General features: G+C 43.9%; 1 protein-coding gene across 8 annotated transcripts in view; it reads right to left on the reverse strand.

Moving 5' to 3' along the window:
• Nucleotides 1-16,847, reverse strand: part of KIF2A (kinesin family member 2A) — a 70,068-nt gene that overhangs the window by 31,483 nt on the left and 21,738 nt on the right. For 2 of the 8 annotated variants that reach the window (XM_073680256.1, XM_073680259.1), the window contains exons 3-8: nt 13,776-13,895; nt 11,950-12,004; nt 10,222-10,287; nt 6,505-6,605; nt 2,121-2,216; nt 1,777-1,831 (exon numbers count right to left, since the gene is read on the reverse strand). In XM_073680256.1, coding sequence (XP_073536357.1) covers nt 1,777-1,831; nt 2,121-2,216; nt 6,505-6,605; nt 10,222-10,287; nt 11,950-12,004; nt 13,776-13,895 — 493 coding nt within the window. Of the gene's footprint in view, nt 1-1,776; nt 1,832-2,120; nt 2,217-6,504; nt 6,606-10,084; nt 10,103-10,164; nt 10,288-11,949; nt 12,005-13,775; nt 13,896-16,847 lie in introns of all 8 variants that reach the window. The other 6 variants (XM_073680252.1, XM_073680258.1, XM_073680255.1 and 3 more) reach the window with 5 other exon arrangements.

Raw genomic sequence — 16,847 nt, forward strand, 5'->3', positions numbered from 1 at the left:
AGCCCGACGTGGAAGTGACAGGGACTGGATATCCCCCCCAAGACTAATGTAGTTGCTACAGCTCATCAGTTCTATGGATATAGCCAATAACCGACCCCTCAGCTGCACTGTATATGATGGTGTCTGCAGTACGTTGGGGACAGCGGGCAAATAAATGGAGAGGATGGCTCAATCATCAGTGACATTTGTACGTGCAGTATATTGTATGGCAAGTCCTTAAAGTATCCCTGTCATTGCGCCACATGCTTTATCAAGACCGTGTTATACATGCTCTGTCGCCAGCTAGCACCATGTCACAAAAACCATTAAATGCCACATTGGCGTCACCTAATTACTCAAAAAGTACTATACAAAATGCAGCACCCCCACATTGTATTTGTGACAGCAAGCAGCCATGCCATACACATTATCCATAGGCTGTAAGAGAAAACAGTGGCCACAGGCTGCCCCAATCTGCAGCCCCAGAGGTGGCATGTTGTTTCGCAATGTATCATCTACACATGGACATGATAATCTATGTACAGTGAAAAGTCTGGAGTATTTGACCAAGTCATTGCATAAGATACACCGTGACCTGGTCATGAAGGGGTGAAACTTCTCTGACTTTCCTGTGACTTATTTTTGCACTTGAAGTACCCCTCATACGTCTCCCGCTTCCCATGTCCCTGTGTGCCTTGACATCATGTCATGATAAGTGCAGAAGCAGCCAATGTTCTGGAGCCATTAGAGATACGTCTGATGCTCAACAAGAGATTATATTAGGGCGTCTTACACTTCTGATCCTACATCAGCCAGCAATATTCAGCCATTTATGCATCATGTGGAGTCCACCTCGTCAGACAGCACGCTACCCAAATGTCCGCAGTGACAGGTATGGTGCCCAATAATCAGCACAGCACTTACTTCACAGGGGGCCCATCACTAAAATGCCATTAACGTCCATATTTAAAGAGGCTAACCGGTGAAAAAAAAATCATTTATCCACACTTGTTGATCAGTGGGGGTCCGACCTCTGGGACTTGCACCGATTGGCAGAATGGGGCAATTTTATCCCCATTACTGAAGCGAGCAGCAATGTGCATGCTCGACCGCAGCACCATTCATTCCCTGTGGGGCATGAATGCACTTCCGGCAGCACTTTAGAGAATGAATGGAGCGGTAGTCGGGCGTTCAACCCCACCGCTCCATTTTGTACTGGAGATAAAAGCTACCTGTCGTGAACAATTATACCCCATTCTGCCGATCAGTGCAGGTCCCAGCAGTTGGACACCCACCGATCAACAAGTTATCACCTACCCTGTAAATAGGTGGTAATTTTTTTCATTGGACAACCACTTTAAGGAATTTACAAGATTGCGAATTAAAAAAAGAAAGGCAGAAAATAAAGCCAGTGATGACACAATCTGGAAGCATGTACAAGGAGGCCTCGTACATTATAACCATCAGTGGCCATGCTCCCGCCTTTGGCACCCACAGTGGCACAATATGCCACTTAGCATGAAGTACAGCAGATCACATATATAGGCTTAAACAGCCCAGAGTATATAAATAATAAAACATGGCGGTAGGCATTAATGAGCCATGTGACTGGGACAATTTAGTGTATACCTAGGAAATATCACACGCTCTGCTCAAGTGTCGTACATGGTGGAAGATCACCACGTGCCACCTCCAACTGGTGGTCAATGGGCGAACCAAATCCTAGCGCTCTACTAACCAGGTGTACCGTGTCAGATAGAAGTGGAGGCCCAGTGTACCGCATACATTGGTGCTTACCCTTCTTATTTAGCGGGCGCTTTCTTACACACACACATATCCGATGCTCGTCAATCTGTAGTACAAGACATGAAATATCATTAGTTATGACGTCTGCAAATTAAAAAGGCTACGAACAAGCAGGAGGACTGGGGCTTTACGCAGAGTAATGTGGCAGCTTTCTAGCTTCTGCCTATAGAGCACAAAGCCGGACCCCCTGCAGTTCTCCTGGGCAGAACCTAGAAGCCATAGAAGACCCTCCTGATGTCAGACCAGTAACTGTAGGAGGTCCGCTCACTGTAATACGATAAAAGTGACCCACCAATGTAACAAGTAAGTAATGACTACTAGAAGCTGGAACTTACAGGATCTGAAGTAGTTAAGGGCCGATAATCCAAACTTCCTCTGAAGTCTTTTATCATACACATAATTTCATAGTTTGGGTTGGTAGCATCGACATCCTACAAGAGTGAGAAGACAACGTATTAGAACAGATTGTAAATGAGAATATATTCAATGACGTCACATAGGAGCGCCGCCATGTATGCGCCATCTGCTCCTGTGCCCACCTGTAAGGCCCAGGCTACAAAGTCTCAGGGCAGTCCTAGCCGAATACAGAAGAACATCGCTGGCACCGGTGACATTGCAGGGAACAAAGAAAAAATATGGCAGAACCACTAACTTGTTAAAACTTAAAATTCATATGGCCCCAACCACGGGCAGCAGAGTCTGGATGCCGGTCGCAGCCATTTATGTATCACTGAGACTCTGCAGTATTTGCAGATCTGGCAGGGGCGGTGTTTCGGCTGACTGGTCTGGGGTAGGACCCTAATAATAATAATAATTTTTATTTATATAGCGCCAACATATTCCGCAGCGCTTTACAATTAAGCGGGGACATGTACAAACAATAAATTCAATACAAGGTGAGACAGTTTAAACAGTTACATCAGGAGTGAGGTCCCTAGCAGCGTCTCTCCACCCCACGCCCTCTGACAGACAGGTCTCTCCCTATATATACACATAAGAGACTGAAGGGTGGTGAGAAGCCTACAGGGTCCTACCCCAGACTAGTCAGTGCAGAGACAGCCACTCTTCTAAGAGATGCAACATTTCAGAGTACAACATGCACGGCTGCAATAACGCAGCTAGACTCGGACTCATGCTGCTCATGGTTCAGGCAGCAAGAACCTGATGACAGGTTCCCTTTAACCAGGAAAAATCACAATCATCACAGTGCCTGTCATTACTGCAGGATCTCTGTGGGTCCGACAGCTGGGACCCTCCCTGATCCGGAGAAGCCGTGGGGGTCAAGCATGCCCACCTTTTCTCTTTTCACTCTCTATGAAACTGGCAGACAGCAGAGTAATGCCCTCGTCAACTTCCGGCAGTCTCAGATGAATAGAGCAGATGTGTGCAACCTCGATAGTTCGTTTGTTTTTGGATTTGGTGGAGTTCCCAACTCTCAGACCCCAGGGATCAATAAGACATCCCTTAACTCTATCCTACTGATACAGTGCCTACAAGTAGTATTCAACCCCCTGAAGATTTAGCTGGTTTGATAAGATGCAAATAAGTTAGAGCCTTCAAACTGCAAACGAGAGTAGGTTTTATGAACAGAAGCATAAATCTTACAAACCAAAAAGTTATGTTGCTCAGTTGAATTTTATTAAATTTTAAACATAAAAGTGTGGGTCAATTATTATTCAACCCCTATGTTTAATATTTTGTGGAATAACCCTTGTTTGCAATTACAGCTAATAATCGTCTTTTATAAGACCTGATCAGGCCGGCACAGGTCTGTGGAGTTATCTTGGCCCACTCCTCCATGTAGATCTTCTCCAAGTTATCTAGGTTCTTTGGGTGTCTCATGTGGACTTTATTCTTGAGCTCCTTCCACAAGTTTTCAATTGGGTTAAGGTCAGGAGACTGACTAGGCCACTCCAACACCTTGAATTTTTCCCTCTTGAACCAGGCTTTGGTTTTCTAGGCTGTGTGCTTTGGGTCGTTGTCTTGTTGGAAGATGAAATTACGACCTATCTTAAGATCCTTGATGGAGGAGCGGAGGTTCTTGGCCAAAATCTCCCGGTAGGCCGTGCTATCCATCTTCCCATGGATGCGGACCAGATGGCCAGGCCCCTTGGCTGAGAAACAGCCCCACAGCATGATGCTGCCACCACCATGCTTGACTGTAGGGATGGTATTCTTGGGGTCGTATGCAGTGCCATCCAGTCTCCAAACGTCACGTGTGTGGTTGGCACCAAAGATCTCGATCTTGGTCTCATCAGACCATAGAACCTTGAACCAGTCTGTCTCAGAGTCCTCCAAGTGATCATGAGCAAACTGTAGACGAGCCTTGACATGACGCTTTGAAAGTAAAGGTACCTTACGGGCTCGTCTGGAACGGAGACCATTGCGGTGGAGTACGTTACTTATGGTATTGACTGAAACCAATGTCCCCACTGCCATGAGATCTTCCCGGAGCTCCTTCCCTGTTGTCCTTGGGTTAGCCTTGACTCTTCGGACAAGCCTGGCCTCGGCACGGGAGGACACTTTCAAAGGCTGTCCAGGCCGTGGAAGGCTAACAGTAGTTCCATAAGCCTTCCACTTACGGATGATGCTCCCAACAGTGGAGACAGGTAGGCCCAACTCCTTGGAAAGGGTTTTGTACCCCTTGCCAGCCTTGTGACCCTCCACGATCTTGTCTCTGATGGCCTTGGAATGCTCCTTTGTCTTTCCCATGTTGACCATGTCTGAGTGCTGTTCACAAGTTTGGGGAGGGTCTTAAATAGTCAGAAAAGGCTGGCAAAAGAGATCTTTAATCCACACATGTGAAGCTCATTATTCTTGATGCCTGAACTACTTCTTAATACTTTAGGGGGACCAAACAGAATTCTTGTGGTTTGAGGGGTTGAATAATAAATGACACTCTGAATTAACTTTTAACGTTTTAAAAAAAAAAAAAAAAAAATTTGCTGCAGTGCATTTCCCACTTCCAGGCTGATCTACAGTACAAATGTCACAATGCCAAGTTAATTCCGCATGTGTCAACCAGCTAAATCTGCAGGGGGTTGAATACTACTTGTAGGCACTGTATAGGGTAACTTATATACTTGGTGCCACCACTTTAAAGTAAAGATCCAGACTTTTAATTCTGCAATGCATCTATAAATGAAAGCAATTCACAAAGAAATCTAATCAATGTCCGCAGCTCTTATGCAGACGTATGTGTCTCCAGAGGCAGCACTATCACCTGTATTAGGGTCAGACACCGATGCAGGCAGATTTACGCTTGAAGAAAAAAAAATATATAAGTCTCATGTATAACATTACACGAGACTTGTACACTCAGTGGCCGATGCTCTGTACAATAAAAGCTGGTGTGATGAGAGGAAGAACTTTGCCCTGCTGCCTGACCTCACTAACCTCAGCCCCACCGCAGATAAAATAAAAGGGCAAACAGAAGAGGTGATGTATGATCACCTGCGGCTTTCCTGAGGACCGCAGGTAAATGACAAACTGAGCTCTGCTACGCTGTGATCAGCAGGTCACATTTAAGTGAAACCACAATCAACCAGTTTATGCACATGCAGCAGATCTGAATTTGTGCTACCTTCCAGCTACATCTGTGCACACGCTGATTTTACAATATTTCTGCTTTTACATAGGACTGAAGCATCAACTCAACTCTAAAACACCACAGACAATATTTTCAAATCTCAATGTCAGCTTTGTCCAAAGGAGGTGAGTGTGAAGTGGCCGCTCACTGGTTGCAGGGCTCGCGTAACATAACAGCGTCATGCAAGCCCCAGGAACCGACGTTGCTGGAATAGCGCCCCCTCCGGAGGGGAGAATATTATTATTTTACATGGGGGAACTATGGTGATTGAGAAGCTGTTGTCGGAGCGATGAACAACCCCTTTAAAGGAGTAGCACAAGCGGATGTGCAGGAAACCTGTATACTGGACGTCGGGAGAGAACACGTAACGCTTGTGAAACGAAGCCCCCAAACTGCACTCCCACACTAAAAACTCTGCAATATGACGGCAGGGTAAAAAATACTCTTAGTTTTTTTGTAATTAATCTTTCCCCCTATTCTTCCAACCTACCAGCTCCAAGTCAGTAGGAATTAGGAACTTACAGAGGAAACTGCAGGATCAGGCTACACAACCTATGTGTCATTGCACACACAGGCCGCACAGGAGCTAAAGACACTAAACAGATCTATACGTAGGAGGATTGGTGAAGTTGCCTCCTTTTCTTATGTTAGATGCACGAGCGCACTGCCATACACACGTCCGCTCACAGAGGGGCGCACGGCCATACACACGTCCGCTCACAGAGGGGCGCACGGCCATACACACGTCCGCTCACAGAGGGGCGCACGGCCATACACACGTCCGCTCACAGAGGGGCGCACGGCCATACACACGTCCGCTCACAGAGGGGCACACGGCCATACACACGTCCGCTCACAGAGGGGCACACGGCCATACACACGTCCGCTCACAGAGGGACACGGGCACACTGCCATACACAAGTCTGATCACAGAGGGGCACGGGCACACGGCCATACAAACATCTGCTCACAGAGGGGCACGGGCACACGGCCATACACACGGTCGTTTACAGAGGGGCCCGGGCACACGGCCATACACACGTCTGCTCACAGAGGGGCACGGGCACACGGCCATACACACGTCTGCTCACAGAGGGGCGCGGGCACACGGCCATACAAACGTCGCTCACCAGAGCTCTCTTCTCTCGCAGTTCTTGCTGCTGTAACCGTCTTTTCTCTCTCTTCTCTTGAAGCTTTTCTACTTCTTTCACACAATTGGATTTTCTCCTGGCTGGTAAAGAACAGATCACACTCCACATTAGATAGCAGCAATACCACATGAATGTTAGCTACAATGCCCAGAAGTGAAATATATATATATATATATATATATATATATATATATATATATTTAAAAAAATAAAAAGTGCAATATATATATACAATAAACTAAAAAAAAAAAATCAAAAAAAAATCCAGCAATGAGCTCATCCAAGGGAAATACTGGACAGAGGGCAAATCTGATGTGTTACAATGACAGAAATAAGCCAGAAAAGTAGTGACCCGTCCACTCCCCGACACTCGCCATCGTGCACCCAGTCCATGACATCGCTGGACGTAACATAAGCAAAAGATTTACTACCAGAACCCTCTGACAAATCGACATGTCATAAAACTATATCCCCAGCGGTCCTCCAGTAATCCAGGCGGGCGGTCCCCTTTATATAGAGTAATAGGTCTGCAGCTCTTCAGCTGTAGTAAGGGCATCATGATAAGTACTATGGAGCGTTTGTCTGTTCTAAGTAAGGAGAGGAATAGGGATTCCCCGGATGAAAAACCTCAGCGATTCAGTCATGGAGAACGGATCATCGCTTTCTCTCTATGATGACCGAGCATACCTAGCATATGTACCACCTACCTGATGACCGGCCAAACACGCCGCCCGGCATTACAGGAATGGTCTTGTGTGGACACCTCTCTGTAGCCTCCAACCCTTCCATTAATACAACAATTCTGGAGCATCTGCTATCACTCTGTATATTGTGCTGTTCCTCCGTTATTCTTCCATAAAATGTATGTGTAAATCGACAATTGGGTGTTACCAATTAGGTGTTTGTCCCTACACAGTGTGACATTGTCCAATCGATAGTATCAGTGGGAAGGGACTAAGAATGGTACCGCCCCAAAACATATTTATACTTTTTCAGTAGGAACAACAGAGGAACGGCACAACAGAGTTATAAAATAATGCATCATATTTGTTATATTATGGGAAACATAATGACATAAAAACATGGAGCCATCAGCTCCCCTATGGGCGGACCCCCGCTGCGGTTTTTCACTCCTCCCTTCCATCCTATACTTACTGGCGCCCTTGTGGAAACGATAGCATTTTCCCCAGATCACTAAATCAGAAGCCAAAATGTGGCAAAAACATATATTTCTGTAGCAATGAATTGTGAGCAGCACTGACTCTTGGTGAAGAAGCATCTGCTCATGTCCAGTTATCGCTGCTGAACTTGCGTCCCGCATACCCGTCCGCTGCTGAGAAACCGATCAGAGGCAGCGGTCACATCAGGGATCACGCTGCGGCGGCCTCCTACATCAACCACCACAGGCAGTGAAACTCTGACACATTCATGGTATACTGATAGTCAGCTTTGTAGAAACCTCACAGATATAATTAGTGGTTAGTTAGTTATGAAATCCGGCAGCGAAACTACGAGCGAGCGAGTCCGGAAAAGTCAGGATCACTCATATATATATTACTCAATGATCCGGACTTTCCCGGATCCCAGAACTGCACGCCAGATTATTATTATTAATTTATTTATTTTTATTTTTTTGCTGATTGTCAGCGCCATTCTATATTTATTTGGTTTCTTAATTCATTCATATTTTTTTACTATAATGAAGAGGGGTCTTGCATCAGGTATATCTTTGCTCCTTTATATGGACTATTATACCATCTCAACTGTAATAATTGTTTCTATAGCGCCAACATGTTCCACAGCACATCACAATTCAAATATCCTTTAGTCTGATCTTTACCATTCCGTCTATTTTTTTTTTAATATACTTATTAATACGCTTTGTCTATTTTATACCTTATTTGTTTGCCTGTATTCATTTCTTTTGGATACATTTAGTCTTCATTATTAGTGCAATCTGAGTTCTTTTTGGTTATACATCTTTAATGGGGGTGTCTGCAATCCATAGATTACCCAATCACAGGGTTTACTTGCCATGTTAAATTTCCATCCACAAGTTGGACTACATGATACTTTTAAAGCATTAATGTCTATATGATCAGTCAGAACATTTTTCCTGGGTTTCTCCTTTAATGCACCACACTAGCATTTTTTTTATTTCAGCGCTGGAGTGGTGCTACTAATGCAACTTCCCAGCCCCTAGTCTTAGGCCATGTTCACACATGTTGGGTTTTTTCAGGGTCACAAATCTGCAGCAAAATCCAACTCTGGCAGGAAATCAGCTGCGTCAAAAAAGCAAGTTTTGCTGCGTTTTTTTTTTCACTGTCCTTCTGTCTCTATTCATGCATGTACATAAAGTTCTGTGGAAAAAAAATCTCTTTCTGGTTTTGGCATAGTTGGAGACATTAATTGCTCAGGAATAGTTTAGACACTGGCAGTGCATGGAGTTTGTATGACACTATTTACTTTCACACTGTAGGGTCTGCCATTCAGTTGCACAGTTCAATTTCAAACCTCACTGGGCCACATGTATTGTTCAATCTCACACATAGCTCAGCCAATGTTTACATTGTACACATCACTAATTTAATTAAACAATCCTTATACAAACTACCATCTCTGTGACCAAGACAAGATGGTAAAATCACAAATATAAATGAGTTTCATATACTGTTGTACTTGCTTATTTTCACTAAAAATGCAGCAAAACCTGATAGCCATGTTCATACATCATGGTTTTTTTCAGCATCTTTTCACCAACCATTACTTCCAATGGGTGAAAAACGCTGAAAGATGTGACATGCTCTATTTTCCAAAAACTCAACCAAGGCACAAAATACGCAGCAACAAAAAAAACATGTGTGAACAGAGACTTCTGGTTTCTCGTAGACTTAGCTGGTACTACAAAATGCAGCTGAAAATTTGCATACAAATCTGCAGCAAAAACCACTGAAAAACCCAACATGTCTGAACATAGCCTTATACTCACCAGCCACTGTCTTCACCTTCTATCTCCACCACTCCGGTTGGTCTCCAGCAGGTTGTGATCCGCCAGATCGCTCCGTTTTTTGTAAGTTTATGAGAGCCAGAATGAGGGTCTCATACTTACACTGAGCGCTTGTGATCGCTACCTCTGACTTCCGGTCAGTCTCAAGATATTGGCACAGGACCGGAGGGCTGTCGGGAAGAGCTGAAGACGGCGGCTGGTAAGTATAAAACTAAGGTATTAGTAGCACCACTCCAGCACTGAAATAAATCCCGCTGGAGTGGAGCTTTAAACATCTTAAAATCACTACCAGGATGATGCAGAAAGCAGTACGAAGCATTGTCAGCAGCCATGGCTCCCTGCAGATGGTAATGTGCATGGTCCCAATCACAAGGACTATGAAATATTAAAAAAAAATTACATGCAAAATAAAAAAAAAAAAAAGGAGTCGGGCAATATTTACAAGCAAGCATTTGCACACATATGGGGATTCACATAAGAAAATGAATAAGAAAAGCGCTAGAGGTGCTTCTGCACGCACGGTCCCATGAGTCCGCTGTGTGCGATACTAACACTGAGTGCTTATGACTTCTATGCAGCGTGTGGGAAAGTGCACATAGATTATGAAGCAATCCTAGACATATGTTACATACAAGGAGGGCCAAAGTCCTTTTTTCCAGGTTGATCTGGAGATATATCTGAAACACTACCATTCTGCTGTGCAGAGGCCGGCTGTTCTACGGGTTGGCTTGGCCGTGCCCGGGCTGAACCGACTGCTGAAAGGGGGATAAAGAAACAAGAATTAGACTCGGCGGGCAATGACAATAAGTGAATTACTCCATAGTAAGACCTACAGGGTGTTGTACCCAGATCGCCAGTAATTACTTATCCAAGGGTTAGGTGATAACTAGCTGATCGCTGGGAAGCCCACCATCATCCCAAAGAATGGAGTGGCAGCGAAACATGTGTACCACTGCCCCGTTCATGGTTTATGGGACTGCCTGAGATATCCAAGAGCTGCGCTATTCTCCATAGGCAAGAAATAAAGTGGTGCCAATACTTAATTCAGATGCAACATTGCAGAGCCCCCACTTGGATCAGTGATATTCCAGTGATCAGCAAGTTTTCATTGATCCTTAAAGGGATTGTCCGGCCTTAGGTTACAATTTTGCAGTCACTCTATGTGAATCCTCACATGTGCCGGGAGCGGCAGGCGTGTGACTGGAAGTATGTGATTTGCATACATGCGGTCACATGCCGACTAGACTGAGCGAGGCCAGATACAGTCTAGTTGGAATGTGGCCGAAAGTATGAAAATCATTAATTGCGGCAACATTAGCGCTTGCTGCAGGCACTGGAGAATCCTTACGGTACGCACGATTTGAGGATTCACAAATCTGCAGTTACAGATAACCTAAAGCTGGACAACCCCTTTAAGCCTCATTTTCACATACGTAAAAAACAATCTGAGTATTATCAGTGCTTTTCATCTGATTTTCATCAGTATCAGTTTCTACCATCAGTGATTTTCACATAAGAAAAAAAATAAAATTGTAACATTTCTCCTACACATCACCATGTTAATCAGGACAGCACAGGGATTACACACTGATGCCATCCGTGGGCTGTCCCTAATATTCATGGACCCATAGACTTGCATGAATAATTATGATCCGTGATGCCAGTCAAAAACAGACTTGACGCCGTGATTTTTTTTTTGCAAACGCTCACTCTGCAAAAAACACGGACATATGAATGGCACCATACATTAAAATGGGTACGGTACATGTTCTATTGGTGAAAATCAAAATCACAGATAGAATACGTATGTGACTTAAGGACATCAGTATGAGGCCATATAACATATCAGCAGAGATGGCGGCACTTATGGAATAGTTAAAGTACACAACCGATATATGTGCATCATAATTAATATGTAATGATGATCCTCTGATTATATGCACCTGCGGACTATGGAGTAAAGGGACATAATCGCTAGAGAGTATCAGGACCACAAACCAAAAAACAACGATCGAAGAATCCCAAATGACAAAGTATCATATAAAACATAGTCTTTATTGAAGCATGTTTAAAATGTACGAGTACTTGGACCTGGTGACAGGGAAAGGACGCGCACATGAAGAAAAGATGTGCGCAGCACCCAGAGAAAGCATAGGATATCTTAGTATAGTACATATAATTGTGAACATAAAAGTGTTAGTAGTATATTTAGATCCTATTACCACACTCCCCTTAGGCCTATAATTAAGCGTGCAGTGTTCATACAGCCTATGACCTAACTAAAGATGGCAGATAACTATGGATTGGTTTTCTATTGCACTTCTACGTCATTTGGGATTATTCGATTGTTGTTTTTTGGTTTGTGGCACTTATGGGACAGTGCAAGACATGGAAGCCGCACCGAGCGTCAATCCTACCTCTATTGTCCTTTGCAGGTGTTTCGTTCTTAACTGGAGCCACCGTGCGCCGATTCTATCAAAGGGAAAAAAAAATGTTTAGAAGAAGAAAAAAAAAAGGGTGGGTGGTTGATTTTCAGGAAAAAAAAAAACACAATTTTCTTTGCCGCGCCCCCCCCCCCCATCAGCATTTTCTGTCCTATTAGCACTTCCATTATATCTATGAGGAACTGCTGGTGGGCCACATACACACCATAGTTACCCAAACAAGTCAACATCAGCAGGATCTGCTGACCATCTAATAATTATGGGGGCCACATCTAACACATGAGGTTGGAGAGAGAAGAATTGGGCATGTTGCATTTAAAAGCCCAATCCTTTTGTTCTCTTTGGAAATAAGCTGCCACCACATGTGCCGACATGGGCTGACTCCCCTCTCCGGACACAGGACACATGCATGCTCGGACAGAGGAGCGTCGCACCGATCTGTCAGGAGTGTGGTGCAGGGAACTCTTTAGCTTCAGCTATTGCCGGCAACAAAACAGAAGTGAGTTCTTACACCAGGCACCAAACCCCAAAACAAGTTAAAGGGAATCTTTGGAGTTATCAGACCTCTTCTATGGGCATACAGGTTATAGAAATGTAAATCTATACTTACCTGTATGGCCCATTTTACAGGTCTGATTGCAGAGAAATCACTTTTAATTCAATCCATTTTTCTAGGCTTGGCATCCGGGAGACTCCAAGAAATGACTGCCTATATGCTTAATTTAAATATTCCCCCCCTCCCCTGCACGTCACAGGGCCTGTGACGTGCAGTCTAGAGCTGAACATCCTGCGCATGCACCTATATCTGAAGGCGCTTTTTGTTTTCTCCCTGCACTATTTTACTGATCTGCTTCAGTGCGCAGGCGCCGGGAGTCCCTGTGACTTCCGCTCCAGTGACCTCCGGCGTGCGCAACAATGAGGTTTGGTCCCCACTTCCTCCTGGATAGCAGGATGCACTGGAGTAGACAAGTAAAATAGCGCAGGGAGGGCAGGGGAGGGGGGGAATATTTAAATTAAGCATATAGGCGGGCATTTCTTGGAGTCCCCCGGACACCAAGCCTAGAAAAACAGATTGAATAAAAAGAGATTTCTCTGCAATCAGACCTCTACTATGGGCCATACAGGTAAGTATAGATTTACATTTCTATAACCTGTATGCCCATAGTAGAGGTCTGATATCTCCCAGGGGTGACAGATTCCCTTTAAAAACCCTATAAAAAGTTTATTTTCATGTTATTGTCCAGTGCTTGGGGCCAGTTCACAGGTAATACATATTCCAGAAAGGGATGATGGACAGCGATGAGTGGAACATGTGACAGGTCACCGCTTCACTGAGGGAAACAGATCAGCGAGGACCGCGGGTCCTGGAGGAGCAGCAAGGGATTTAATAATGGAGTACGGGCATTTTTTTAAAAAAATTCTTTTAGTGAAACTGCAGCAACTACATTTTTTTTTTTTTAACGAACAGCCTTGAAAAAAAAAATTATAATAAAAAAAAAAAAAAAAACAGAATTATTTCACAATAATGTGATAACTAGCCAATTATGTTGTCTTAACTTTTAAAAGAATCCACAGGGGTGGTCCGACAGTCCGCGGGGGGCAGAGTCCCCCAGACCATATACCGCGGGGAGGCAGGGTCCCCATCTCTTCTGTCAAACTATGTACAGTCTTAATATAGAGAGATGTGTTTTTATATTAGCAGGCAAGCCAATGACAGGAGCAATGCATGGTAGGAAGTGAGGGAATGGAAGCTCCAGGACCTATAGGGCAGGTAGTTTTCATTTAGTTATGCAACTAACCTTCACAATTTTGTTAGTTTTTGTTGTTGGTGTAGGAGGAGGAGGCATTTCAGGGCCGGGGTCAATTTCTTCATCAGGAGCCAAATCAGGATTGAGTGAGAATATACTCTCCAAATCAATCTTTGAAAAAAAAGAAAGGAATATATTATTAACCAATGCATAACAGTCACTGAAATCAGACAACTAAAAAAACGTACATTTTTTGCTACATACATCTATTCTAGACATGTACAAGTCATATATATATATATATATATATATATATATATATATATATATATATATATATATATATATATATATATATATATATATATATATATATATATATATATATATATATATATATATATATATATAAAATCCAGCACAAACTCACAACTATAGTGCACATGATGCCAATTACATCGGTATCACCAGAGCCCATTGATGGGCTGCAGTGGTCATGAGCTCTAGATGGGATATCACCAGAGGCAGCGGTGCAGAGGCAGTGGGTAAATAGAGCTCATTTGGTATTTTTATACTGAGCAACCGCCCCCTCCCCAAAAAAACAAAAACACAAATAAAATAAAAAAAATAAAAAAAGAGAGCAATCACCGATAAGAGCAAGTATAGCAGCAAAATGGACTGCACATAAATTACATAGAAAATGTATCAATTGATGTAGAATGAAGTATCACGGGGCCAAATAAATCAAATCTTCCCAAAAACAGTCCCACAATACCCACTTTATGGTAATTGCAAGCATATCAAGTGTTTCACTGTAGCTTCATCTGGGGCTCCAGATAAAGTGGTCTCCATTTGGTGGGTTTGGGTTGGTGTACCTTTCATATAAGGTACTTTCTTTAAAGTCTATAATGAAACATTGGATAGCCTAGAAAAACAATGTGGACGTTTATTGGGGACAATGGGGTTTTATCAAAATGCAGCATGGGCAAAATCTCCAAAAACGTACAACATGTCACAGAACTAAAAAGAAACATCACTATAAGGTTTAACTTTATCCCAGCCACCCAAAAGAAATGAGATGTGTTATGGTGGGGACTTGAGCTTAGATGGCACAGTCGATAGTAACCAAGGCAACTAATGTGTCTGACAGCAGGAGGATGCTCCCTCTGTCACTGTACGGTGCTTAAAAAAAAGGTTGAATGTATCCCAATGAAAAAGACAACTCATCCAACAAAAAACAAGAAATTAGACTGATCTGCTTTTGTGATTTTTTTTGTTGTAAAACAATATACGGTGATATAACTTTTGTATCACCATAATCATAACCTGCAAAAAAAATCACAAATGCAATGTGGTGAACGCCGTAAAATGAATCTATACCGCCCTCCACCATAAAATAGATTCCTGTGTATTTCAGAACAGTGCCATTAAAAAATACAAAAAACAAACCTGCAATCCATTTTTTGCAGGGGGTACATTTTTATATTACTTTACAAAATTAGTGACAGCTCCTGTTTATTATGTAGAGCACACACAGTGCCCCCCCCCCCCCCCCGCTCACTGAGTCCATTCCTCCATTTCCGCTGTATTCTATTGTATGACCCACAGGAGAGGAGCAGGACATGAGTAATCACCGAGCCGTAGGAAGAAAATCCATAGGAATAAGTAATAAAAACACAAAGAGCTGGTTATAGGGAGTCGTTTATTTATGGAGGTGGATTCCCAGCTACAATTATGGGGGAAGGAGCAGGATTGCCTGGTAATACCAGTTAGGCACAGGCCCATACCATGGTAGCACAGAAGATGGTGGGGGTTATCCTCGCACTTTTAGTGGTGGTGCCCCAGGAATCTGCTCCACTAATTCATCAGTAAAATGTGCAAATAACATATACTGACTATAAGCATTATTGCCAGCTACAGGTTTATGTTCCTAAAATTACAATTATGGAACCCATGAACGGTTTTTCAAGCTTATACTGGTTGTATTGAGTGGAAAATACCTATTTTGGAAAGATGCAATGTAAAATGCTATGGAAATAAAAAAAAAAAAAGTGTTGCAACCTTAAAGGGATACTCTGGGGAAATAAAAAAATGTTGTACGGTCGCTGTCCTCAAACTATAAAGATGAGAAGCCCAGTGCAGTTCTATTATCTTTATAACACTTGTAATTCTGTGTGACAGCAGCTGCTCCTCACTGCTCCCCCCTCCCGTCTGGGACATTACGTCACACACCAGTGTGCAGCTGCCCCCTGTGAGTAACAGCCAGTACAAGAAGAGGGGGGCATGTCCATACCCCCCTGTTCTCCAAAGAGAAACCGCTATAATCAGGAGATTGGCTGATAGTAACCGAATGGAGCTGCACACTGCTGTAACGTCCCAGATAGAAGGGGAGAGCAGTGAGGGGCAGCTGCTGTCTACTCACGGGGGGGGGGGGCTTCACACTGCTGTGCGACATATTGTCCGAGATGTGAGGGGGAAGAAGTGAGGAGCAGCTCCTGTCACACTGAATTACAACTGTTATAAAGATAATAGAACTGCACTGGGCATCTCATCTTTATAGTGCATGAGGGCAAGGACAGTACAAAATGTTTCATCTCCCCAGAGTACCCCTTTAATGTCTTCAACTTCCTCAATAATCAAAGCGAGCTCCTCCTCTCACTTCTGCAAGAGTCACAGCTGGCTCTGCCCACATCAGGGGTAGTCATAGTAGGCTCCTTCTGTCACTTCCCCAGTAGTCGCACCATGCTCCTCTTCTCCCTTCTCCAGTAGCCACACCAGGCTCCTAATTTCACTTCCCCAGTAGTCACACCAGGCTCCTAATTTCACTTCCCCAGTAGTCACGCCAGGCTCCTAATTTCACTTCCCCAGTAGTCACGCCAGGCTCCTAATTTCACTTCCCCAGTAGTCACGCCAGGCTCCTAATTTCACTTCCCCAGTAGTCACGCCAGGCTCCTAATTTCACTTCCCCAGTAGTCACGCCAGGCTCCTCTCACTTCCCCAGTAGTCACGCCAGGCTCCTCTCACTTCCCCAGTAGTCACGCCAGGCTCCTCTCACTTCCCCAGTAGTCACGCCAGGCTCCTCTCACTTCCCCAGTAGTCACGCCAGGCTCCTCTCACTTCCCC

This window comes from Phyllobates terribilis, unplaced genomic scaffold (assembly GCF_046119375.1).
Source record: "Phyllobates terribilis strain yellow unplaced genomic scaffold, ASM4611937v1 Scaffold_1__5_contigs__length_1240528914, whole genome shotgun sequence".
Classification (NCBI taxonomy): Eukaryota; Metazoa; Chordata; class Amphibia; order Anura; family Dendrobatidae; genus Phyllobates; species Phyllobates terribilis.